The sequence below is a fragment of the Hoplias malabaricus genome, chromosome 15 (assembly GCF_029633855.1).
Source record: "Hoplias malabaricus isolate fHopMal1 chromosome 15, fHopMal1.hap1, whole genome shotgun sequence".
In the NCBI taxonomy this organism is placed as follows: domain Eukaryota; kingdom Metazoa; phylum Chordata; class Actinopteri; order Characiformes; family Erythrinidae; genus Hoplias; species Hoplias malabaricus.
The window spans coordinates 2,678,598-2,705,048 of NC_089814.1; the positions used below are offsets into that span (position 1 = coordinate 2,678,598).

Genomic DNA, 26,451 nt, shown 5'->3' on the forward strand with positions numbered 1-26,451 from the left:
AAAATGAACAAAAAGTGAATCAGTGTGTCGTCCGAGCGTCGTCTTAAAAACACTTCAGCACATAGAGGCAAATAAATAAATAAAAGAAATAAAAAACAAAAATGAATATGAATTGAAATGAATGATAATTTGTTTGAACTCGACCTAAATTCCACACGTGGACGTTATAACACATGCTCAAGCATTAAATAACACTTTCATAAATTAGTACTTTTGTTGACAATTTAAAAAACAAATCTGTTAGAAATTTATGAATTTATGTCTAGCCTTTTATGTAATATTTATATTTTATGATAAAACAGTACAATCAATTATGTTGGAAAAAAACAAATGTGAATTCACATAAATTCATATTAAAAAATATGTACTTCACGGTTTTATCAATATTCCCAAATCATCACATGAACTTAGCAGATGAATTAAATGTTTCATGAAAAAAGACTACATTTATATTAATATGAATAAACTACAATAAAAAAATGCATGTAATTACAGAACAATGGCATCATTAAAGTTAAGGTGGAAAATAAAACAAAGCTTATGTTTACCTTCAACAGACACTAAGTTATTATTAATGCTTACGCATGTGTTACGAACGTTTTCAGACAGAATTCAAATGAAGCACAGCTAAATAAATTCACTCCTGAGTGAAATAAAAATAAAGCGATTAACCCACAAGTTTGATCAGTTTTCTGAGAATATTTACATTATTGAATATTAATATTTTTCAGGACATTGCTTAGAGCCATAGATTAAAGTACAAAGCGGAATGTCATAGAAAAAGAGTTTGAGTTTATAAATCTGACTTCTATTTACAGTATGTCATATTTACACTGATATATTTCATTTGATTTCATGATTTTTTGGAGCATTATTTCTTTAGATTTAAGCCCTAACTCCCAAAGATTTTCTCATAGCCCAACACAATGTACACCACCGTCATTCTGCAAAACGTAAAATAAGTCTGAAAGAAATGTTATTAAAGTTATACAGGCGAGTTTAGGAGACCTGGTGACATCTTTAAAGTAGTGCTTCAATAAAAATCAGCACAGAGAATTGTGGGAATGCATTTGACTGCAGTAATACATAAACAATATATTTATAAAAATAAATTAACACTTTTATGGCAGAGAAACAAACAAAAGCAAACTATTGCAGTTTATACTTGAAATAAAATTGTCTGTAAATGTTTGCAGAATTTAGTTCAATAATGTAATAAATAAGCCTTTAGTTTTATATGTGATCAGTTTATAATAAGTGTACCTTCACTGTAAACATACAATCACTATAATAGTTGTCCATCACGTGAAACACATCAGAAAAACCACATCCACACTTTTTTGGCCCTTGGGTTAAAATGATATATTTTTTTAAAAATTGAAACATATCTGTAATTCATTATAAAGCACCACTTTCTGTTTTTATTTCTGTTATAAAACACAATTTAAGAATAATACTGAGTTTTAATGTTTAATTATTAGAATATAATAATAGAGAGGACCTCTGTTGGTTGTGTGCAAAAATGTAGGTGCCCCCTGTGAAGTGATAATGATTTCCAAAATCAATTTAGTTCATTGGATTAAATTACTATATTGTTATTAAACAAAGAAAAACAAAACCTTCCCTTTACATCTAAGCCATCTGTGGCAGCAGTGAACACACACACACACTAGTGCACTGGAGGCAGTGAACACACCCCCCGGAGCAGTGGGCAGCTATTCCCAGTGCCCGGGGACAGTTGGGAGTTAGGCATCATGCCCAAGGACCACTCAGCCATGGATGTTGAAGGAGAAGACAGTGCTATTTCTTCACCGCCTCACCCCCCCTGCTTCCAAACCCACTCTCTAACCATTAGGACACAGCTGTAATTTATACATTTTCATCAGAATAGTGGCCAATTCGGCATAATATTACAAATTAAACAAACAAAAATGTCATTTACTTGTGAATGTGTTACAATGACAGTTAACAATGATAATTAACTTTTAACTAAAAGTATAAAAAAATGTATAAAAATGCCACATTTAAGTTTGTTGATGTGAGAAACTGAAAAAAATATATACTTTGACGAGGTGTAATTTTTGCATACAACCTTATAATATGTAAAAATATATGATTGTGTATATTGTGATTAAATACTAATTATTATAATGGTCTATATCTGCATGCAGTTATGTTTGGACTTTGGGAATAGGACGTGATTAAAGTCTGTGATATGAAGTGTTATAACAACATTCCCGATCACATGCTCTTTTTAATCTACAAACATCTCCATAAATGTTTATTTATTATAATTAATATATGCGGAGTGCTTTGAAGTTTAGTTGTTACAGATCATCAAACCTTCTTCACAGCAGTGGAAATGATTTTCAAAAGTTTTGTGCATAATTAAGAGTTAAATATAATTCATATGTAAAGGGAGAGGCTGAGGGAGTTGTTGACTGGTGGTGAATGGAACCAGACATCTGTGCACTTATATATAATTTACTCTGTTAATACATTAATGACACCTTTGACACCAATAACTAAAATAAATACATATTTAGAGGGACATGTGATGATGACCTGTTCACTGTTTGTTCATCATGTTTATGAAGCTCTTTATCAGGTGGAGGTTTCTGTGGTGGTGGTGGTGGAAAGGGAATCAAATGCTGGAGAGGTGTTGTAAACAGGAAGATGCCTGATTCCATTCACCAACACTGGAAGGAAGTCTGAGTCACTGAGTGAACTTCTCTACAGTCGACCCCTGCTCACCTCACTCCTCTCAGCCTCCTTTGGATAACGTCAGAGGAATTCCTCTGTGATTGTGAATTGTGTTCATGGATTTAGAAATGTTTCGTTTCCTAGCAACCGTCAGTGGCATTGAAGTTTTCACTGGAAGACTTTCGCTGGAGGAAAACTGGTGTAAAACTGCTACAGAACAATTTTACAATTTGGTCATACATAGGCCATAAATAACCACAGGAGCTTTAACTCTAAACTTTTTCTAGAATTTTACCAACATTTTATCCGAATTGTTGTGTATTATTTTTGCTTGTTCATTTGTTAAGAGCATGTTACTTTCTGGCATCATCTCTTGAAAATAATTATGTCACAGTCAATCAATAACAATAATAATAACAATAATAATTAAAAAAAATAAAGAAATGACTAAAAATATACAGCAGTGAATGTGAGAAAATAAAAAAGTAACATTTCTTGTGAACTCTGTTCATTAAAGCTTTATAAACGTATTCCCAAGGCATTATATGGCATACATTATGTTTTAAATTGACTGGCATCAGTGCTCCATGCAATGGCAGTTTATAAAACAAGAGTTTATGATAGAACAATCAGGTGTCAAATAACATACATTATAATAGAGTGTTTTATAGCGTCTTATGTTTGCAATGTACTTTTGGACAGATGTGTAATAGAACCCATAAACAGAGCAACAGTACAAGTTTATTACAATGTTATAAAGCCTTATGTGTGCCATATAAACACCTTATGAATGCATTTATAAGGATTATGAACTCACAATGAAGTGTTGCCGTAAGGTTTACAGTATTTATTCAGTATTGTGCTTATGAATTACAGGCGTTTCCTGCTGAAGTCTTTCCTTCTCGTCTCTGTGAGACAGAAACGAGATGACTCCATGCTCCACAGGTGAGACACCTTGTTCTTTGTTCGTTTGTTTGTTTTCCTGATAAAAGTCCTCAGCCCAGTTCAGATTTCAGAACTCCACGGAAATAGACCGATCCATATGTAAACACAGATATTATATTTCTCGAAGAAGTCTCATTCCAATCATTTAAAGAGATATTTACAAAAGATATTTAAAGAGATATTTACAAGAGATATATACAAGTTGGTGGTTCATAAAAACATAAATAAATAAATAAATAAATAAATAAATATAAAATGAAAAATAATGGAAAATACTACATTTGTTTGTTCATTTTTTTATGATTTCAGTTTCCTCTGACTCTGTAACCTCTGGCTCTGTTCAGTAAAGTGAGGATTTCTGCTGAAATTTAACATTTTATGTTAGTTTGTGTTGACAGAATGTTCTAGATTACGCTCTTAATTAACGTAAGGAATAAAGAACAGATTAGAAACAATACAATGAAAAATAATAACATTAAAATGTTAACTGAGAAATCTATTTGTACTAAAGTCAGAACTGGCTTGCTCCAGTTTTTATGGGTCATTAATATTTTTAAGATGTTTAAAAAATCTGACCTATCATAAGGCCCACTTACCCTGTTTTAGCCCCGCCTACAAATGTGATTCATAGCTAGCTTTTGTATACTGTAGAGTAAACGCACTGGATCAGTCGCGCATGAGTCTGAAGTCACCACGAGTCCGTCTGAGGGGTACAATGCCTCTGGAGCATTTGATGATGATCTTTCAAAATTGCTAATTAGCTTAAAAGCAAAGGGAAATGTGACATTAATTAAATAAAACAGATACAAGGAAAAGGAAAGTGTTGCATTTTAAACTGTGTTTTGTTCAGTTTAGAGGCAGTGGACTTTAATAATGTGGACAGTGAATAAAATAATGATAGTTTTTAATAATTGTGTGTTGAATTGGGTCAGTCGAGGCAGGAGAGGATGCTAAAATAAATACAAAAGATAAATTAAATTAACTGAAATTGTAATGTAATAAATAGATTAGTCGTAGTAGTGGAGCCAGTGGTCGATGACAAAGTCCGAAGATTAAATATTTAGAGGGAAATTTAAATATTGACATATCTCTGTTAAATTTGGCTGAATTAGAAGAACAAAGGGCAAATAAATGTAAAAATTATTAACTAAAATATTGTTTACTCAATCCAGGTAGGAAATTAAATGTAAACGTTAAAACTCATCTGTAGAGCCAGTGGATGATGTTGATTAAAGTCTGTTTAGTTGAGTTTAACTGATGTGAAACAGAGCCAGGGGTTGATGTGGAAACAAAGAAAATACTTTAAATGAAATTTTGTTAGTTGACGTAGTAGAGCCAGTAGATGATGTTGAAGAAGGAGAAGACGGTGGGGAAGATCATCCTCGACCACTTGTCGATGGAGTTAACGTCTGTCAGGTCCGGGATGGTGATCTTGAGCTGCGAGGCGCGCCGTCGTAAGCGGTTCTTCTTCTGAACCACGTGGCGTTCCAGGGGGTTCCGTCCAAAGGCGTTCCGCTGTAGCCCGGGCTTTCGGAACTGCAGCGCTGAGCTGTCATAGGCTAGCATGGTGCTACGAGGGTCTCCTAGCCCTAGTGCTAGCTCAGAACCACCCATCTCATTTTTAATCTCCAGGGGGCTCAGCAGGATGTTCTCATGGGGGTCCATCTGTAAAGTGTGATGAGAAAATGAGTCCAGGTACAACATAATTAGCCTAGATATGATAGACATTAGTTTGAGCAGCTGCAGGTGAGAGTCATTGTCGAGAGGCAAAACACGGGATGCAATCTTTTAGCAAACTGGGGCATTCTAGAATAGTCACTGGAGAAAATGACTATTTGCTGGTGTTTCTTTTTTATATAATGGAACAGTCATTATACTGACACCTAGTGGCCTGGATGTGCCACATGTTCTGTGCTAAACCCTATTTTAAAAATAGTTGCCCCCATATTTGTGACCTTCCCTTAGGGACAACAGAGCAGTGAAAAGCTCATTATAGAAAGCAATTTTAAAGTCATAATTAAAATATATAAATAAATAAGTTTGAATATTTCTGTTGGCAAAAATGACTGGGCATTTAATTAACTGTGGTTACCTTGTTTTTTTGGTCCCCCAGTCCTATCGCTGCATCGTCCATAAAGATTGGCTCCCACATGGCGTCATGGGCGTCCATATCCCTCTGTTTCATTCTGGCATAAAGAGTATCATCTCTCTGAACCACATTACCCACCAGCCACTGCACACACACACACACACTTTATCAGGAAAAATTCTCTATTCCACTATTTATAAATACTTTAAACAAAAACTGAAACCAAATGCCGTCTGAATGTATCAGTTTAGTGTAAATTTTCCATTCCACCTTAAATGATATGCCTCAGCATGTAACTTCCACATCATTTACGGTGGAATTAAAGCACCAGCATCTGAATACTGCAGCACTGGAAGTGACAGAGGAGCATCAGAACTGTTTGATTATTTAAGGTGGATTCGAAGAAGCAGAATATATCTTTTCCATTTAAGGTGGAATGAAATAACTAATTGCTTTCTTTACATTCTCTACTCACTCTCCACTCACACTATACTCCCTATGTATTCAGTGTCTTCTCAAACACTGCTCTCAGTTTCTACACATGCCTTCCTGTCTACTCTCTCACTACTCACTCTCTGTTGTTTACTCACTCAGGGTCCCTCCCTCTCACATGAGCAGTGTTCATTTTTCACCTTGTTAGGGTCCATGCGGAGCTTCTCGTTGTTGGCAGTAGCTGCTTTCTCTGCAGCTTTCTTCTGCCTCTGTGGCCCGCGTCCAAAGAAGATGTAGTTCACCAAAGCGTACTCCAGAAGAGCCAGGAACACGAACACGAAGCAGCCCATCAGGTACATGTCTATGGCTTTAACGTAGGGGATCTTTGGGAGGGTCTCCCTCAGGTGTGTGTTGATGGTGGTCATGGTGAGGACAGTGGTGATGCCTGAAATAAATCACAGCATTGCATGGTTACTTCTGAGATAATCTCTGCTCAATATTAAAGTGGGAAATATTTTGTGAGTATACTAGAGCTATAAAGTCCTGGTCACACTAGACATAAGCTTTGCATCCATGGATCTGCAGTGCTGCTGTACAAGCCCTGCCTTTAATGGTCAGCAGTGCACTGGCCGACCGGTGTGAAAGACCAGAGGACAAAACAGTGCTATATGAATATTATAGCCAGAAAAACGGACAAAGAATAACTCTTTCTCCGTATTTTTAACAACTTACTTCTATTTGTTTAATATAAACAACTTTGCAAAATGACACCTTAATGTCTGAACGGTTATGGAAATTGTGTCTGTAGATTTAACCTGCTGTTAATGCCTCGATAGCATGCTGTTGCGTTAACTGGAAGCATTAGCATGCATGTTTTATCAGCTAGCTTAGTGCTTTTGATTAAATCTGTGTTTTAATTGCTCTCTGAAATGTTTAGATGCATGGTGGAAGTCTCTTGAGGTTTCTATCGTGATGCGATCAGCAAATCTTTCAGTAAATTAATTGCTAAGGTAAGGACCTTAGCCAGGTTTGTGCTCGGAATTGTCCTGGGCTTTCATTCTGTCGGCGGAGATGAATCCGCCTCCAGTCGTCCTTAACTTTTCAGCTTAAGTTAAATGACGGACAGAAAGGACAAAGGTTTGGAGAGAGTGGAATATAATGATAAATAAAACCCTGCCAAGTTTTAGAAGAAATAATGTGACATTTCCACAGGGAGCGGCTTCGCTGGCCTCATCCTGATGAATGTGACGGAGTTTGTTGCCAGGAAAGAGACAGTAATGAGTCCAGGTGAGTTATAGCGCCGTGGTCAGGACACAAGCGAAGAAGAAAGATTTACGGCAGTGTATACGGCCCTGAATGACATCGTTTGACCATAAAAACACTCTGAAAAAACACATTGTACAGATAGAGCACTGGACAAGTACAGCAGTGTAGGACAAACAAATATTTAAAAAGCTTTATTTACCAACAAGGCACTGAAGTTGTGAAGTCATTCCAAAGGGCATTAATATTCCTTCTGTGCCCTTTTAAATATCATTAGCCAATAGAAATAGAGCTCACACCCAGAAGTCCTTGTATGGGCATGAGGCAGACTACAAGATGATCATAAATGCACTTTCTGTAGACTGTTTTCTGTGCTACCTTTGTGCTTTTAAAGTTTAAATTCGTCTGCAAATGGCTTTAAAAAAGTCCCCATAGCCCCGTCCTACCCCTGTCTAAACAGCCTTGTTCAGAACGCCTGTTCCTTTAAATGATAATGAGCCGCTCATTGTTTACCTCAACCCAGAGCCCACAGCAGTGTTCCCCCCCCCTGTGTAAACAGCCCTGTTCAGAACGCCCGCTTTCAGCACCTGTTCCTTTAAATGATGATGAGCCGCTCTCTGTTCACCCCGACCCTGAGCGCACAGCAGTGAGGAGCGAGGAGCAGAAGCTCTGGTTTTTAGCCGTTTTCACTCTGTTCTCTTTCTTCTCCGTTTTTACTCAGTGCTCTTTTTTCTCTGCGCTCGTTGTGTCTGTTTTGCTGTGTTTAACCTCGTCTTCACTTAAATTCGGGTCCAGCGCTGTGATTGGACAGACTCAGATGGGGGGGGCAGGGCAATTCTAAAGTCTAGCCTTGTCCAAACATTACATGGTGCAGTTTCTGCAGTGCTGAGGCCAGAGTAGTATTCTCCCTGTTACAGCTCAGTGGAGCATCATATGGATTCTGAAAGCTGTAATCTTAAATAAAAATACTACCTAATGTTCCTTTAAAGAGTAAGTAAATTAATTCTATGTTCTGAGTGCATCTGTACTGTGCCCAAATTCATGACCTTTACCTTCTGTTACATCAAAAGTTGGCAGGGCTTGTTCCATGCCGGCCCCCTTTTCAAGCCTGAGTTTAAACATCCTGTGTCTTCAGTGTAGGACTGAAATGGAGAGTCTGTCTCCACCTCTCTCTCCCTGGCTCTGAAGCACTGGCTCGGTCTCGAATGGGTAATGGGACAGTGACTCAAATGCAAGGTCCCTGTGGGGATTGTGGTGAGAGCGTGGTGAGGCCTGGTGGCAGCAGTGAACTCCCTGTGGCCCTGGAGGTGGAGGAGGATGACCTACACTGCACAACACTCAGAGAGGGCTGGGCCAAGTCAAACTGAGGGTTTACACACACTTCGACACGCCCCGTCAAAAACAAAAGCCTTTACTTTACAAAATATGTAATTTTACAGAAGTTTTTAATGTGACAGTGTAAAAATACATGAATTCTTTTTGTTTACGTCATTTTGAAGCATTTCTTATTTTCTCCACTCTTTAATTCTCTGAATTTTTCCCTGTCACGCTTGATACATCTAAAGATACATCTAAAGAAAAAAAATATGCATCTTTTGCAATTTCAATATGAAAATATTTAATTGTTCAGCTGTGATACTATCCACAGCTCTAACACACACTGCCAAAAATATCCAGACACATGCCACACTCGTCATCCTGTTAGTCCCTCATCCCCTGTTTCTCATCAAAATCCCACTCCAATCAGAGAGAGTGCTCTCCCACACACACACACACACACACACACACACACAGAGAGAGAGAGAGAGAGAGAGAGAGAGAGAGAGAGAGAGAGAGAGAGAGAGAGAGAGAGATAATATATATAAAGAGAAACAGACATAGTGTGAATAGAGAGAGAGAGAGAGAGAGAGAGAGAGAGATTATATAATCAAGTATGACAGGGAAAAAGTCAGAGAATTAAAGAATGGAGAAAAAAAGAAAAATAAAAGGGGAAGGAAATTGAGGAGTGTGAGAGGAAAGCTGTGAAAAGAAAGGCTCCAATCAGTGCTGATCCTCTCCCTCGCTCGTCTACTCTCAGCCGGAGCTGCTCTCTGGCCTCGCTCTCTGAGTCAGACCAGAACAAACACTGATGTTTTTAATCTAGAGTTGAACTGTAAATTAGGGTTTTTTTTTTATTTAAAATGAAGTGATGATGTCTGAGATATTCACTGTATCTGTAATATCCCTCTGTAAGATCTCTAAGATAAATAAACAGTAGCAAACCATATTTACATGATCACATATCATGCCCCAATTCCTGTAAAAAGTGTGATAATGGGGTAACTGCAGGTAACAGCAGGTCACAGTTCACCACTCGGACCTAAATCAGCCCCAGAGGAAGGACAGGCAGTGACCCAGCAACAGGGTCAGGGGTGGCCTAAGGACTGCAGATGCATGTGAGGACTGAAGGGGTCAGTGTGGACACTTCAAACACTGACCATTCACTCCCTGCCTGGCAGTGGTTTTAATCTTGTGGCTGATGGGTGTATGTATAACAGAGTTAGAAAATCAGAGTTAGAATATCAGCAAAAAGAGGTCAATTAACACTGCATACACAACATATGATTCAGTTACATATCAGTGGTTTCTGGATCAGGACGGTACCTAAAGCCACTCTGGCGGCTGAAGCATCGTAGTTGATCCAGAAGGAGACCCAGGACAGGATGGTGATCAGGATGGAAGGCATGTAGGTCTGTAGGATGAAGTAACCAATGTTCCTCTTCAGTTTAAAGCTGAGGGAAAGACGAGGGTAAGCACCTGAGAGAGAGAAAGAGAGAGTGTGGGTTAGAGAAGGTCGGGCCGAGCGTCTGAGGAGGCTGGGAGGAAGTCGGGCTGAGTGTCAGAAGCGGTTTGGATGTGAAGCTGAGTGTCGCAGAAGATTTGGAGTTTGGGCTGAGATTCGAATGAGGTTTGGACGAGGTCGGGCTGAGGGATGGTGAACATTTGAAGAATGTCAGGCTGAGTATCAGAAGAGATTTAGAGCAGGTCAAACCAAAAGTCAGAGGAGGTTTGGAGGTTGGGCAGAGTGTCAGAGGAGGTTTGAAGGTCAGGTTGAGAGTTAAAAATGTTAGAAGGAAGTCAGTCTAAAGGTTGGTGGAAGTTTGTAGAATGTCGGGCCGAGTATTAGAAGAGGTTTATAGCAGGTCAAGCCAAAAGTCAGAGGAGGTTTGAAGGTCAGGCTGAGTGTCAGAGGAGGTTCAAATGTCAGGTTGAGAGTCAAAGGATGTTTGAAAAAGTCAGGCTAAGGTCAGAAGTCAGAGGAGATTTGGAGGTCAGGTCGAGAGTTGAAGTAAGTTTGGAGGAGGATTTTGAAGGTCTGGCTGTGGGTTGGAGGAGGCTTGATTGAGGTATGAAATGATCTATAGATGTCTATTGTTAAAAAAATCTGAGGAGGTTTGGAGGTCGGGCCAAAAGTCGGAGGAGGTTTGGAGGTCGGACTGAAAGTCTGAGGAGGTTTGGAGGTTGGGCAGAGTTGGAAGAGGTTGGGAAGTCGGGCAGAGACTAGGAGGAGGTTTGAAAGTCTGGCCGAGGGTTGGAAGGGGTTCAGAGAAGGTCGGGCCGAGGGATTTGAGAAGGATTTTAGGAGGTCTGGCTGAGGGTTGGAGAAGGCTTAATTGAGGTTTGAAGTGATCTTTAGATATCTATTGTCCAAAAATCTGAGGAGGTTTGGAGGTCGGGCTGAGTGTCAGAGGAGGTTCAAATGTCAGGTTGAGAGTCAAAGTATGTTTGAAAGAAGTCAGGCTAAGATCAGAAGTCAGAGGAGATTTGGAGGTCAGGTCGAGAGTTGAAGTAAGTTTGGAAGAGGATTTTGAAGGTCTGGCTGTGAGTTGGAGGAGGCTTGAAAGTCGGAGGAGGTTTGGAGGTCAGACTGAAAGTCTGAGGAGGTTTGGAGGTTGGGCAGAGTTGGAAGAGGTTGGGAAGTCGGGCAGAGACTAGGAGGAGGTTTGGAGGTCTGGCCGAGGGTTGGAAGGGGTTCAGAGAAGGTCGGGCCAAGGGATTTGAGAAGGATTTTAGGAGGTCTGGCTGAGGGTTGGAGAAGGCTTAATTGAGGTTTGAAGTGATCTCTAGATATCTATTGTCCAACAATCTGAGGAGGTTTGGAGGTCAGGCAGAGAGTCTGAGGAGGTTTGGAGGTCAGGCAAAGAGTCTGAGGAGGTTTAGAGGTCAACCTTTGGTTGATCAGAGGAGGATGGGTCCCCTTTGTGAGTCTTGGTTCCTCCCAAGGTTTCTTCCTCCAGCCTTGAGGGAGTTTTTCCTTGCCACTGTCGCCTTCGGCTTGCTCGCATTGGGCTTTGATTTAAATGTTCTGTTCTGAAACTGTGAAGTTGCTTTGTGACAATGTCAGTTGTAAAAGGCGCTATACAAATAAATTTGATTTGATTTGAATTCGATTTGATTTGAAGCAGAGAGTCTCAGGAGGTTTGGGGATAAAGCTGAGAGTCAGAGGAGGTTTGGAGGTCAAGCTGAGAGTCAGAGGAGGTTTGGAGGATGAGCCGAGAGTCGGAGGAGGTTTGAAGGTCGGGCCAAGGTTTGGAAGTGGTTTGATGTGATTTTTAGATGTCTATTGTTCAAAAATCTGAGGAGGTTTGGAGGTCAGGCAGAGAGTCTGAGGAGGTTTTGAGGTTGAGCCACGAGTTGGAGGTCGAGCTGAGAGTCAGAGGAGGTTTGAAGGTCAGGGCAAGGGTTGGAAGTGGTTCAGAGAAGGTCGGGATGAGGGATTTGAGAAGAATTTTAGGAGGCCGTGCTGAGGGTTGGTTGAGACTTGATTGAGGTTTAATGTGATCTTTAGATATCTGTTGTAATTTTAAAATGTATATTCAGCATTTGAAGTTTTAAAAGCCCATCGTTTGCCTGTAAGTACGTGTGTGGATCCTCACCTGTGGAGAAGACCACGTTTTTGGAAATGAGCTTGTAATCGACAATGGAGAACTGGGGCAGCTCTATCCTCTCCACTCCAGTCACAGCGTGATTTCCTCCTCGCCAGTGAAACTCTATATCATCTGTAGTATAGCCATCTGTGGAGACAAGCAGAGATAAAATGGAAGAGAATAAGTGGAAACAGCTGTGTTTGGGAAGAGAGAGAAATATTTTGGTTGAAGCCCTTATATTACATCTCCTATGTTCATCTTCAGGTCAGGGGTCCCCAGTGCGTCAATCGTTATAGACCAACCAATAGACACCATGCATTTCACTTAAATACACATTCAATTTAAACGGGCTTTAATCAAATGTCCTCATGTTCTTACACCCTCTGGTGGTAGGCAGGTCAGCAGGATTGACTGATGTGAAATGTAGCCAGCTGCAGAGTATAATCAAACAAAACAAGTTTTTTTTCAGGGGATTCACAGAGTAGAGATGGTGGAAGCCAGAGAAAAATTCAGGCAAACAAGTAGAAACAGGTAAACCCAAATGACAGAGAGAACATCCAGGGGTGGGTTTCCTGATAATGATTAATCTTAATGGTATATGAACAGCTTTAAGAAGTAAATTTAAAAACATCATTTTAAGAGCATCCTTGTGACGCTTTTCCACTGCAAGGAACCTACACGACTCGACTCGACTTGCCACAGCTTTTTTGTTTTCCACTGGTCTCTGAAGACAAGGTACTTTTTCAGTCCTTGTTTGCTCTGGGTTCTAACTGAGTGGGTACTAAATGGGGATGTGTAAATCCTACAGGTTTTTTGAAGAGGTTTATATGCTCCTTTGGGCTGATGGCTGAAGAAAAATGTCCAGTGAAAGTCAAACGTGCAACAAGTAAAACGGATCTGTGAGAATTGGGGTGGAGCCATGTTCAGTCCAAAAACCAAAAACAACACGCAAATACATGATGAATAAACAGCGCCTAAATTTACTGCTGTCGTTGTTGTGGTTTCAAAGCTGGCATAAAAGGGGTTTTGCAACATCACTGGCTCCATTTCACAGGGGAGCTGTGCCAGTGGAAAATTGACAAGCTATCAGCGAGACCAGCTGTGCTGAGTCGAGTCGTGTAGAGCCGGACCCATGCGCTGGAAAAGCACCATTGGGTGAGGTTGTGTGTTGTGTGTGGGGTAAGAGGGTGTGTGTCGTATGGGGCGAGTGCGTGTGTGTCGCTGTGTGTGGGGTGTGGGTGCGTGTGTCGTCATGTGTGGGATGTGGGGTGGGGTGTGTCCACACTTCATCCCCCTCCTGTCCCACTGATCGATCTATCTATCTATCTATCTATCTATCTATCTATCTATCTATCTATCTATCTATCGTTATACTTATATAGCCTCTTTCTCGATACCCAAGGACGCTTTACAATCCACACTGCTCAGAACGCTCAATCCACACACTGGTGAGAAGCGGCAGCCAAACACACACAGCGTCCTCTCGACCAGGAACGACCGTCCACCTGGAGGACTGCATCGGGCACTAGGATTTCACCCAGGACAGAGCGCCAATCCATATCTGGGCACACACACATTCACTCACACATACACAGTCATTCATTCACACACCAGGACAGTTATTAGACAGAAGAAAATTCACCTACCCTCCATGTTTTTGGACTATGTAAATATATATGTAAATGTAATAATATATATAAATTAGCTCAGTTCTAATTGTCTGTCCTGTCTTCTATTGAGTAAAAGCAGCCCATGCTTCTTCAGGAAGTTCACCATGTTCCTTGTAGCTGTAAATATTTCACAGAGCCGGGGGCTAGTCTCTGGACCCACTGCAGTGTGAGGCGTGTTGTGCTGTGAATGACCCCAGTGCGAGGGGATGGGGGTAACGTCAGGCATTAGACACTGAGACCTGGGGCTGAACTCCATTAAAAACCATAACTCATCTCAGCTCATTACTGTTCAAATAAAAACAGCAGATATTTAGTATGTGCTCCGTGTCCTGAACCTGACAGGAACATGGAGATCCAGGTCATAAATAATTTATAAACAACTTAAAACTTAAAACCAAACCAGGGACCACTAAGAAACTCTTACATAATCCACTCTGCCCTCACAGCTACAGAGCCCTTCCTCCACACTCCAGCTTTTAGTTAGTTTCCAAACAAAAACACAGAGCAGAAACTTTAAACACACTGTTACAGTCTTTCCCTCTCCCTCAGAGTTCACCAGGTTTCACTCCTGATCCATTTTTCTTTGTCAGTGATCAATATGTTTCAGTCACAGGTACATTTAATACTGTCACAGATAAACTCCTTTAACTCACTGATGAATTAGTTTTTGCCACAGAATCATTTATCTTTGTCACTGATGAATTAGCTTTTATTACTGATTAATATGTTTTTGTCACTAATAAAAGTGTTTTCATGATTGTTTTTATGTTACAATTTCATAAAGATAATACACAGAATAAAACATCTTAACTGTTATAGATTCAGTTCAAATGAAGAGAACACAATCTATTTCTTCACCAACAAAAGCAATCTATTATTCATTCATTCATTCATTCAGTCAGTCACTGTCTGTAACTTTTATCCAGTTCAGGGTGGCGGTGGGTCCAGTGCCTACCCGGAATCACTGGGCACAAGGCAGGAACACACTCTAGAGGGGGCGCCTGTCCTTCACGGGAGGGCGACACACACTCACACATTCACTCACACACTCACACCTACGGATAATTTTGAGTCTCCAATCCACCTACCAATGCGTGTTTTTGGAGCGTGGGAGGAAACCGGAGCACCCAGAGGAAACCCACAAAGACAGAGGGAGAACACACCACACTCCTCACAAACAGTCACCCGGAGCAGGAATCGAACCCACGACCTGCTGCTCCACCGTGATGCCCCTTAGCAGTCTATTAAAAATGAGTAATTATTTCTTAGTAAAATATACTCTAATACTATATTACATATAATTAAAGCAAATTTATGAAAAATTAAAGGTCAGATGTCACAAGTCAGATGTAGTTTTTTGTTTTGGATTCATTCATTTAAAATATTAATTTGAGTTTAATAAACCACTGCCTCTGACCACGTGGTTTTTATTTGACAAAGTGTGACAGTTTAAAACCCCACCATGAAGAGGTCAAACACTGATATTCATCCACTCTTATCTACACAGAGAGGACCAGATTAAGAGCCCTGGACTTCTGCAGGCCACTTAAGTCCATTATTTCTGTGTCACTGAGGCTGACTTTGTAAATTATCTATCTTCTCCACATCGCTGTCACTCCTCTTACATCACTGCGTCTCTCTCGCTTTATTTTCCCTCGTTCCTTTCTCAGAGAGAGGGGGAATCTCTTGTGGAGAAGAAGAAAAGCTCAGAAATAAAAGACCAAGCCGGACTTACGGGGGCAGCCAGAGGTCGAGAGACTGAGGTTGAACCATGTCCCTGACTCACTCGCTCCTAAAATTATGTAAGAAATAAATGAGTAAAATCAAGACAACAAGAATAAACCTGCAAATCAGAGAGCTGTGGAGAAGGGATGCTTATTCTGACTAATTATTAAAGACACACTCAAATTTTACAACCAAAAATCTCAGGCCTGTAATGTACACAATGACAGCTTTGAGGGAATTTGACCAAAAATATATATTTAAATTGGTCACTTATTATCATTATTTATGTAGATACTCAAGGGTTACACAGAAGAAATGATCCATTTCCATACCACCTTAAAAAACAAAACATGGTGTTCAGGACCACTTCAAATCACTGCATGCCCAGTTTGTTTGAATTCACCTTAAAAATATGAACTGCTCCTGCTCTCAGTACCACCTTAAAAACAAAAAACCTTACTCGATATCACCGTAAATCACCATGTGAGGCGAGACATGCAACTATTACGAAGCTTAAACACCACACTGTAAATATTGCACTATTGAAGGTGGAAACAAGAAAGTACAAATCAGATGTTAGTTAGAGTTCTTAGTAGGATTTAAGGCTTTGATTAAAGATGTAGGATTAAGATTTGATATCTATTTAGATTATATATAGATTTTTATATCCATAAATCTTCATTATATATGTGTAGAAATAAGGTTGTAATATCTATTAATAATCTTTAACCTTTTATTCTTACAACAGTCTCAGAGTCAGTACTAGTGCCAATCCTGGGTGACTTCACTCAGTCAGGGGTCCTGTTCTTAATGACGAAAAAACAGGACAAAATAAAAACGTTCAGAGAAAGAAAGAAAACAAGTAATAGAAAAAGACAGAAGGAGAAGGGAGCAGTGTCTGGTTAACTGTAAAACGTGCACAGCTCTGATGAATGTTTGATGCCCACAGTTCAAAGCCACTTTAATCCTGTATCTATGTCTGGTGTCCAATTAAAAAGTGCCCTGAAAGTCCACACTGTGCCGGGGGAGCGAGGCTCGACTGGAGAACGGGTACATCTGAAACGGAGGAATGAACCTGAGGGATGTAAAAAAACGTAAGATGAAATCTGACGGCCGGCTGCTCCTCTGTGCTTCGGCGATGCAGAAAATTCACTAAAACACACTGTGAATGGCAGAGATAAGAGAAAAAATTGAATTCAATTATAAAAACAGGAGCCACCTTGTCAAAAAAGAGACCTTCCTTATCCTTCACACTCCTCATACGGCAGGGTTTGATGAGGGAAAAAAGGACAGAGAACAGACGCACATGGCGGAAAATGATCTCTTATTCAGAGAAATCATCACAGATCCAGTCAGTATCTGGAATATTCCTCATTCTGGGATTTGTAAAAGAACACTGAGCCTCGAACAGGAAAAGGTAAGGCAGTAAATGAAGAAATAAAATAAAATTTGGCTTCAACAACACTAATTTTTTCAGTAAAACACAAGGGCTGCCATTAGAAGAGTCACCCTGGTGAAAATAGACTATCCTTATCCTTCACACCCTTCCCACAGCAGCACTCACGCTGAGAGATAAAGAACCCCACACTCTCACCCGCTGCAGGAGGAGTCAGAACGTCTGCTTTATATCACTAAAGATATTTTAAAAGGGACATGTTGTAAAGAAACTCTGAGTATGTTCAGATTAATGTGGGGATCTGGAGCCCACCAACCCACACACTGTGAAACAATACCCCCCAGTCTGTTTTCTGTGCACTGCCTGAGTCTGAAAACACGTTGCTCTGATTCTGCTCCGCTTCTGACGTCAAGTGCAGAGACTTTAGAATAGCCCCGCCCCCTCGTCTGAGTCTGTCCAATCACAGCGCTGGACCCATGTTTATGTGAGAGCGCAAAGACGAGGTTAAACTCAGCAAAACAGACACAACGAGCGCGGAGAAATAAGAGCACTGAGTAAAAACAGAGAAGAAAGAGAACAGAGTGAAAACGGCTAAAAACCAGAGCTTCTGCTCCTCGCTCCTCACTGCTGTGCGCTCGGGGTCGGGGTGAACAGCGAGCGGCTCATTATCATTTAAAGGAACAGGTGCTGAAAGCGGGCGTTCTGAACAGGGCTGTTTACACAGGGGGAGAACCTTAAAGCAGCAGAATTCTCTCATTAGAAGAGACGTCTCACATTGCGGAGCTCTGGCTGTCTTCCTGTCATCCTGGACGTGAGGACTGCTCTCGGGTGTGAGGTAAGGAGCAGGTGGGTGAAAGTGAGACACACTGTCAGAGACATGGTCCATCAATAACCTGCTAAACCTGTCTGTGCCTCATATCGCCTCAATGCTAATGGCCTGCCATCGATGTGTCTAATGATCACGGACTGCAGACAGGCTTCATAATCCATCTGCTCCTGCTACTGTCACTGAGAGAGAGAGACACTGGAATGCCGTTCTCACCTCTGCTGGCTGAGCTTATTAAAGACAAGTTTCCTTCCACCAGTGGCTAGTGTCATCATTCTGCAGCTGGGGTTGAGGCCAAATAAAGAACTAATTCTCAATGTTTTATTAAAATATATAACAATTACATCATTTTATTCTATTACCCACAAATTAGAGTGGTGTACCAGCTCTTCCCTCTCAATTTCATTCTCTCTCTCTCTCTCTCTCTCTCTCTCTCTCTCTCTGAGACCGACATGTCCAAAAAGAAAAAAAAGAAAAAAAAGGAATTGGAATATGCCAGTCAACCTAAGTCAACATATTCACGTTATAGTTTCTGGAGAGACAGAAAGGCATTTTCCACTGCATGGTAACTACTTAACTCAGCTCTACATGCTTTTCAGTCCCTGGTTGGTTTCCCACTCCCACAGACCCCCCACCCCCCATTTGTGAAATTTATCTGGTGTCGTCTCAAACGTGATCTCTGCTGCAGCTGGAGATTTTACAGATGGAGAGTTGGTGCTGGTCGTCTGCATTGCGTGGCGTAGAGTGACGACTCTCTCTGGACGATCAGCGCTCTGCAAGGTTTACACGCCACGGTTTAGTCCCTACTCGACTCGCTCTGAACCACGAGAGAACAGCCACTAAACAAGAACCCGCTTCCAGAACCAGGACCTGATTCACCTGGTGGAGGAGGAGAAAGAGAGAGAGAGAGATAGTTGTGCCACTCACAGCTCTCGATCTCCAGTGTACAGTTCTGTTCATCCAGTGGGTATCGTCTCAGGTCCATCATACACGCTGCCGTGGTGGTGATTCTGTAGGGACACAAAGACACATTACCTGTCTTCAATTAACTCACTTACTCACTCACTCACACTCAAACCTGTGGACAGTTTTACACACTCATGCTGTCACTCACACCAGTAAAATGTTGTTACTTTACCATACAAAGAAAAAAATGTGTTTTAATTTCCATTTAATTACTCTTTATATTTGATAGGAATTTTGTAATTAAAACATATAGTGAATTCTGTAAATATTTCATATTTTTGTGTTGTATCCTGCTGGTGTTCTGCTGCTCAACCTGTTCCAGACATGAAATAATGAACCGAAATGAAAGAAGTGAGCAAAATCTGATTTAAGACCCAGTGCACCACTTAAATTATCCCCTTCCCTCAAGTCTAACGGCTGAATCAGCTCATCCTGGGTTTGATCATTACCCAATCAGCTGAATCAGGCAAATTACAGCTGCAAAAAACACAAAAACAAAAGCAGAAGATTAGGTCTGAGCTTTGGGGGCCATTGGACTGTGTTATTTGAAAGCTGATATCGACATAGCACTGATATTAACCAATAAACAACCCTCAAAAAACACTTTCATATACAATATCTTTAGATATTAGTCATAAACCACTTCACAAAGCTCTTCCATGTACTAGAATTAAAACCATTCACCCATCAGCATCTTTGCACCCTTCTTCCATTAGCTCCCTAGTGGCCCTGTGGCCTTTAGCATTGGTCCAGTCATCAGGAGACCACTGATGGTCCCCCAGCTACACAAGGGTAAGAGTTCTCAGAGAGTCACGCACAAGGGGGGTGTGATGACCCCCTATCCATTAATATCTCCACTAGGCAACCTCAGTATACACAAGAATAAGAGATATAGCCTACATTTTCCCTAGATATTCTTATTGTATAGCATTACATGATTATAACATTATAATAGAATATGAGAAATTAATCCATAAATATGAATATACACTTGGGGATATTAGTAAAAAAAAAAAGCTTAAAATTAGAAGATATTAGACCACTCTAAACTCAGTGTACACTATAATAGGTGATATTAGTCATAAAGAATATTCATATACATTGCAATAAGAGATATAACCCAATAATTTCATTTGTATACACAATAGGATAGGAGATGTAAGCATATAAGTATTTTAATATTAGGGAATTATTACAAAAACAACATCAGTGTTCACTAGAAGAGGAGATATTAGTACATAACGGCCTCCATGTGTACTAGAATAAAAGACATTAACAAAAAAACAGTTTCAACAAAAACATCAGGAAATACTGATCAATAACCACTTGAGCACAAACTAGAACAGGAGAAATCTGCACTGTTTTACATTCATAAGATTCGTTAGAATATTAGTTATATTTAGAATACTCTCTTTACATTAGGAATTAGATATTAGTCCACAATCAACCTCAGTAAACACTACAGTCAATGATATTAGTCCACAATCAACCTCAGTAAACACTACAGTCAGAGATATTAGTCCACAATCAACCTCGGTAAATATTACAGTTAGAGATATTAGTCCACAATCAACCTCAGCAAACACTACAGTCAGAGATATTAGTCCACAGTCAACCTCAGTAAACACTAAAGTCAGAGATATTAGTCCACAGTGAACCTCAGTAAACACTACATTCACAGATATTAGTCCACAATCAACCTCAGTAAACACTACAGTCAGAGATATTAGTCCACAGTCAACCTCAGTAAACACTACAGTCAGAGATATTAGTCCACAGTCAACCTCAGTAAACACTACAGTCAGAGATATTAGTCCACAATCAACCTCAGTAAACATTACAGTCAGAGATATTAGTCCACAGTCAACCTCAGTAAATACTACAGATAGAGATATTAGTCCACAATCAACCTCAGCAAACACTACAGTCGGAGATATTAGTGCAATGTCAACCTCAGCAAACACTAGTCAGAGATATTAGTCCACAGTCAACCTCAGTAAACACTAGAGTCAGTAATATTAGTCCACAGTCAACTTCAGTAAACACTACAGTCAGAGATATTAGTCCACTATCAACCTCAGTAAACATTACAGTCAGAGATATTAGTCCACAATCAACCTCAGTAAACACTACAGGGATATTAGTCCACAATCAACCTCAGTAAACCCTACTGTCAGTGATATTAGTCCACAGTCAACCTCAGTAAACACTACAGTCAGAGATATTAGTCCACAGTCAACCTCAGTAAACACTACAGTCAGAGATATTAGTCCACAATTAACCTCAGTAAATACTACAGCCAGAGATATTAGTCCACAGTCAACCTCAGTAAACACTACATTCACAGATATTAGTCCACAATCAACCTCAGTAAACACTACAGTCAGAGATATTAGTCCACAATCAAACTCAGTAAACATTAGAGTCAGAGATATTAGTGCAATGTCAACCTCAGTAAACACTACAGTCAGAGATATTAGTCCACAGTCAACCTCAGTAAACACTACAGTCAGAGATATTAGTCCACAATCAACCTCAGTAAACACTACAGTCAGAGATATTAGTGCAATGTCAACCTCAGTAAACACTACAGTCAGAGATATTAGTCCACAGTCAACCTCAGTAAACACTACATTCACAGATATTAGTCCACAATCAACCTCAGTAAACACTACAGTCAGAGATATTAGTCCACAATCAACCTCAGTAAGTAAACACTACATTCACAGATATTAGTCCACAATCAACCTCAGTAAACACTACAGTCAGAGATATTAGTCCACAATCAACCTCAGTAAACACTACATTCACAGATATTAGTCCACAATCAACCTCAGCAAACACTACAGTCAGAGATATTAGTGCAATGTCAACCTCAGTAAACACTACAGTCAGAGATATTAGTGCAATGTCAACCTCAGTAAACACTGCAGTCAGAGATATTAGTCCACAGTCAACCTCAGTAAACACTACATTCACAGATATTAGTCCACAATCAACCTCAGTAAACACTACAGTCAGAGTTATTAGTCCACAGTCAACCTCAGTAAGTAAACACTACATTCACAGATATTAGTCCACAATCAACCTCAGTAAACACTACAGTCAGAGATATTAGTCCACAATCAACCTCAGTAAACACTACATTCACAGATATTAGTCCACAATCAACCTCAGCAAACACTAGTCAGAGATATTAGTCCACAATCAACTTCAGTAAACACTACAGTCAGAGATATTAGTGCAATGTCAACCTCAGTAAACACTACAGTCAGAGATATTAGTCCACAGTCAACCTCAGTAAACACTAAAGTCAGAGATATTAGTCCACAGTGAACCTCAGTAAACACTACATTCACAGATATTAGTCCACAATCAACCTCAGTAAACACTACAGTCAGAGATATTAGTGCAATGTCAACCTCAGTAAACACTACAGTCAAAGATATTAGTCCACAGTCAACCTCAGTAAACACTACAGTCAGAGATATTAGTCCACAATCAACCTCAGTAAACACTACAGTCAGAGTTATTAGTCCACAGTCAACCTCGGTAAACACTATAGTCAGAGATATTAGTCCACAATCAACCTCAGTAAACACTACAGTCAGAGATATTAGTGCAATGTCAACCTCAGTAAACACTACAGTCAGAGATATTAGTGCAATGTCAACCTCAGTAAACACTACAGTCAGAGATATTAGTCCACAGTCAACCTCAGTAAACACTACAGTCAGAGTTATTAGTCCACAGTCAACCTCAGTAAGTAAACACTACATTCACAGATATTAGTCCACAATCAACCTCAGTAAACACTACAGTCAGAGATATTAGTCCACAATCAACCTCAGTAAACACTACATTCACAGATATTAGTCCACAATCAACCTCAGCAAACACTACAGTCAGAGATATTAGTCCACAATCAACTTCAGTAAACACTACAGTCAGAGATATTACTGCAATGTCAACCTCAGTAAACACTACAGTCAGAGATATTAGTCCACAATCAACCTCAGTAAACACTACATTCACAGATATTAGTCCACAATCAACCTAAGCAAACACTACAGTCAGAGATATTAGTCCACAATCAACTTCAGTAAACACTACAGTCAGAGATATTACTGCAATGTCAACCTCAGTAAACACTACAGTCAGAGATATTAGTCCACAGTCAACCTCAGTAAACACTAAAGTCCGAGATATTAGTCCACAGTGAACCTCAGTAAACACTACATTCACAGATATTAGTCCACAATCAACCGCAGTAAACACTACAGTCAGAGATATTAGTCCACAGTCAACCTCAGTAAACACTACAGTCAGAGATATTAGTCCACAATCAACCTCAGTAAACACTACATTCACAGATATTAGTCCACAATCAACCTCAGTAAACACTACAGTCAGAGATATTAGTGCAATGTCAACCTCAGTAAACACTACAGTCAGAGATATTAGTCCACAGTCAACCTCAGTAAACACAACAGTCAGAGATATTAGTCCACAATCAACCTTAGTAAACACTACAGTCAGAGTTATTAGTCCACAGTCAACCTCGGTAAACACTACAGTCAGAGATATTAGTCCACAATCAACCTCAGTAAACACTACAGTCAGAGATATTAGTGCAATGTCAACCTCAGTAAACACTACAGTCAGAGATATTAGTGCAATGTCAACCTCAGTAAACACTACAGTCAGAGATATTAGTCCACAGTCAACCTCAGTAAACACTACATTCACAGATATTAGTCCACAATCAACCTCAGTAAACACTACAGTCAGAGTTATTAGTCCACAGTCAACCTCAGTAAGTAAACACTACATTCACAGATATTAGTCCACAATCAACCTCAGTAAACACTACAGTCAGAGATATTAGTCCACAATCAACCTCAGTAAACACTACATTCACAGATATTAGTCCACAATCAACCTCAGCAAACACTACAGTCAGAGATATTAGTCCACAATCAACTTCAGTAAACACTACAGTCAGAGATATTAGTGCAATGTCAACCTCAGTAAACACTACAGTCAGAGATATTAGTCCACAGTCAACCTCAGTAAACACTACATTCACAGATATTAGTCCACAGTGAACCTCAGTAAACACTACATTCACAGATATTAGTCCACAATCAACCTCAGTAAACACTACAGTCAGAGATATTAGTCCACAGTCAACCTCAGTAAACACTACATTCACAGATATTAGTCCACAATCAACCCCAGTAAACACTACAGTCAGAGATGTTAGTCCACAATCAACCTCAGTAAACACTACAGTCAGAGATATTAGTGCAATGTCAACCTCAGTAAACACTACAGTCAGAGATATTAGTCCACAGTCAACCTCAGTAAACACTACATTCACAGATATTAGTCCACAATCAACCTCAGTAAACACTACAGTCAGAGATATTAGTCCACAGTCAACCTCAGTAAGTAAACACTACATTCACAGATATTAGTCCACAATCAACCTCAGTAAACACTACAGTCAGAGATATTAGTCCACAATCAACCTCAGTAAACACTACATTCACAGATATTAGTCCACAATCAACCTCAGCAAACACTAGTCAGAGATATTAGTCCACAATCAACTTCAGTAAACACTACAGTCAGAGATATTAGTGCAATGTCAACCTCAGTAAACACTACAGTCAGAGATATTAGTCCACAGTCAACCTCAGTAAACACTAAAGTCAGAGATATTAGTCCACAGTGAACCTCAGTAAACACTACATTCACAGATATTAGTCCACAATCAACCTCAGTAAACACTACAGTCAGAGATATTAGTGCAATGTCAACCTCAGTAAACACTACAGTCAGAGATATTAGTCCACAGTCAACCTCAGTAAACACTACAGTCAGAGATATTAGTCCACAATCAACCTCAGTAAACACTACAGTCAGAGTTATTAGTCCACAGTCAACCTCGGTAAACACTACAGTCAGAGATATTAGTCCACAATCAACCTCAGTAAACACTACAGTCAGAGATATTAGTGCAATGTCAACCTCAGTAAACACTACAGTCAGAGATATTAGTGCAATGTCAACCTCAGTAAACACTACAGTCAGAGATATTAGTCCACAGTCAACCTCAGTAAACACTACATTCACAGATATTAGTCCACAATCAACCTCAGTAAACACTACAGTCACAGTTATTAGTCCACAGTCAACCTCAGTAAGTAAACACTACATTCACAGATATTAGTCCTCAATCAACCTCAGTAAACACTACAGTCAGAGATATTAGTCCACAATCAACCTCAGTAAACACTACATTCACAGATATTAGTCCACAATCAACCTCAGCAAACACTACAGTCAGAGATATTAGTCCACAATCAACTTCAGTAAACACTACAGTCAGAGATATTAGTGCAATATCAACCTCAGTAAACACTACAGTCAGAGATATTAGTCCACAGTCAACCTCAGTAAACACTAAAGTCAGAGATATTAGTCCACAGTGAACCTCAGTAAACACTACATTCACAGATATTAGTCCACAATCAACCTCAGTTAACACTACAGTCAGAGATATTAGTCCACAGTCAACCTCAGTAAACACTACATTCACAGATATTAGTCCACAATCAACCCCAGTAAACACTACAGTCAGAGATGTTAGTCCACAATCAATCTCAGTAAACACTACAGTCAGAGATATTAGTGCAATGTCAACCTCAGTAAACACTACAGTCAGAGATATTAGTCCACAATCAACCTCAGTAAACACTACAGTCAGAGATATTAGTCCACAGTCAACCTCAGTAAACACTAAAGTCAGAGTTATTCGTCCATGGTCAACCTCAGTAAATACTACAGTCAGAGATATTAGCCCACAGTCAACCTCAGTAAACACTACAGTCAGAGATATTAGTCCACAGTCAACCTCAGTAAACACTAAAGTCAGAGATATTAGTCCACAATCAACCTCAGATCATAGTCCACAAACATCCTGCATTTACAGTAGAATATGAAAGGAAGGAATTCATGGAATGAAATTGAATGCTCCAGAGCAGCTGCACATGAGCCTAAGCTCACCATGCCCAGTCTTACTACACTAAGTGTCAGATGTTTAAAGCCTCATAGCACTGGTGTGTGAAGCAGTGGAACTGCATTCTCTGGAGTGACAAAGCTCCATCCAGTACCTGAGGAAGGATTGTGATCCTTTAGAAAATAATTCAAATCATGATGTACACAGATTTACTGTTTTGATTTAAACCAGATTGTTTTCCCATCTGCTTTGGACTGAAACCCCTTGTTAAACCAGTGCAATAAAACAGAACCAAAAATAATGGAACACAAAGGAGACATTTCTCTCGTTCCTGATTGGATATTGTTGTAATTGAATGATCTGGGTCTGATTCCTGAGCCTCTTGATCTCAGATTCTTTCAGCTCCATCTAGCACAGAGAATTAGCACATAATTAGCTATACATATCACTGCTTAATTAGGAGACGCTCTCATGAATATTCATGCAATCAGGCAAAGTGGAG

The 26,451-nt window shown here is 39.8% G+C and overlaps 1 protein-coding gene across 1 annotated transcript in view; it reads right to left on the reverse strand.

The window, feature by feature from the left end:
- Positions 1–2,086: 2,086 nt before the first annotated feature.
- LOC136668621 (gamma-aminobutyric acid receptor subunit beta-2) overlaps positions 2,087–26,451 on the reverse strand; it is an 82,247-nt gene continuing 57,882 nt past the window's right edge. Inside the window, exons 5-10 of the mRNA XM_066646250.1 lie at positions 18,884–18,966; positions 12,349–12,486; positions 10,076–10,228; positions 6,370–6,614; positions 5,741–5,881; positions 2,087–5,313 (exon numbers count right to left, since the gene is read on the reverse strand). Of these exons, the coding sequence (XP_066502347.1) occupies positions 4,966–5,313; positions 5,741–5,881; positions 6,370–6,614; positions 10,076–10,228; positions 12,349–12,486; positions 18,884–18,966 (1,108 nt within the window). The 3' untranslated portion in view covers positions 2,087–4,965. The remainder of the gene's footprint in view (positions 5,314–5,740; positions 5,882–6,369; positions 6,615–10,075; positions 10,229–12,348; positions 12,487–18,883; positions 18,967–26,451) is intronic.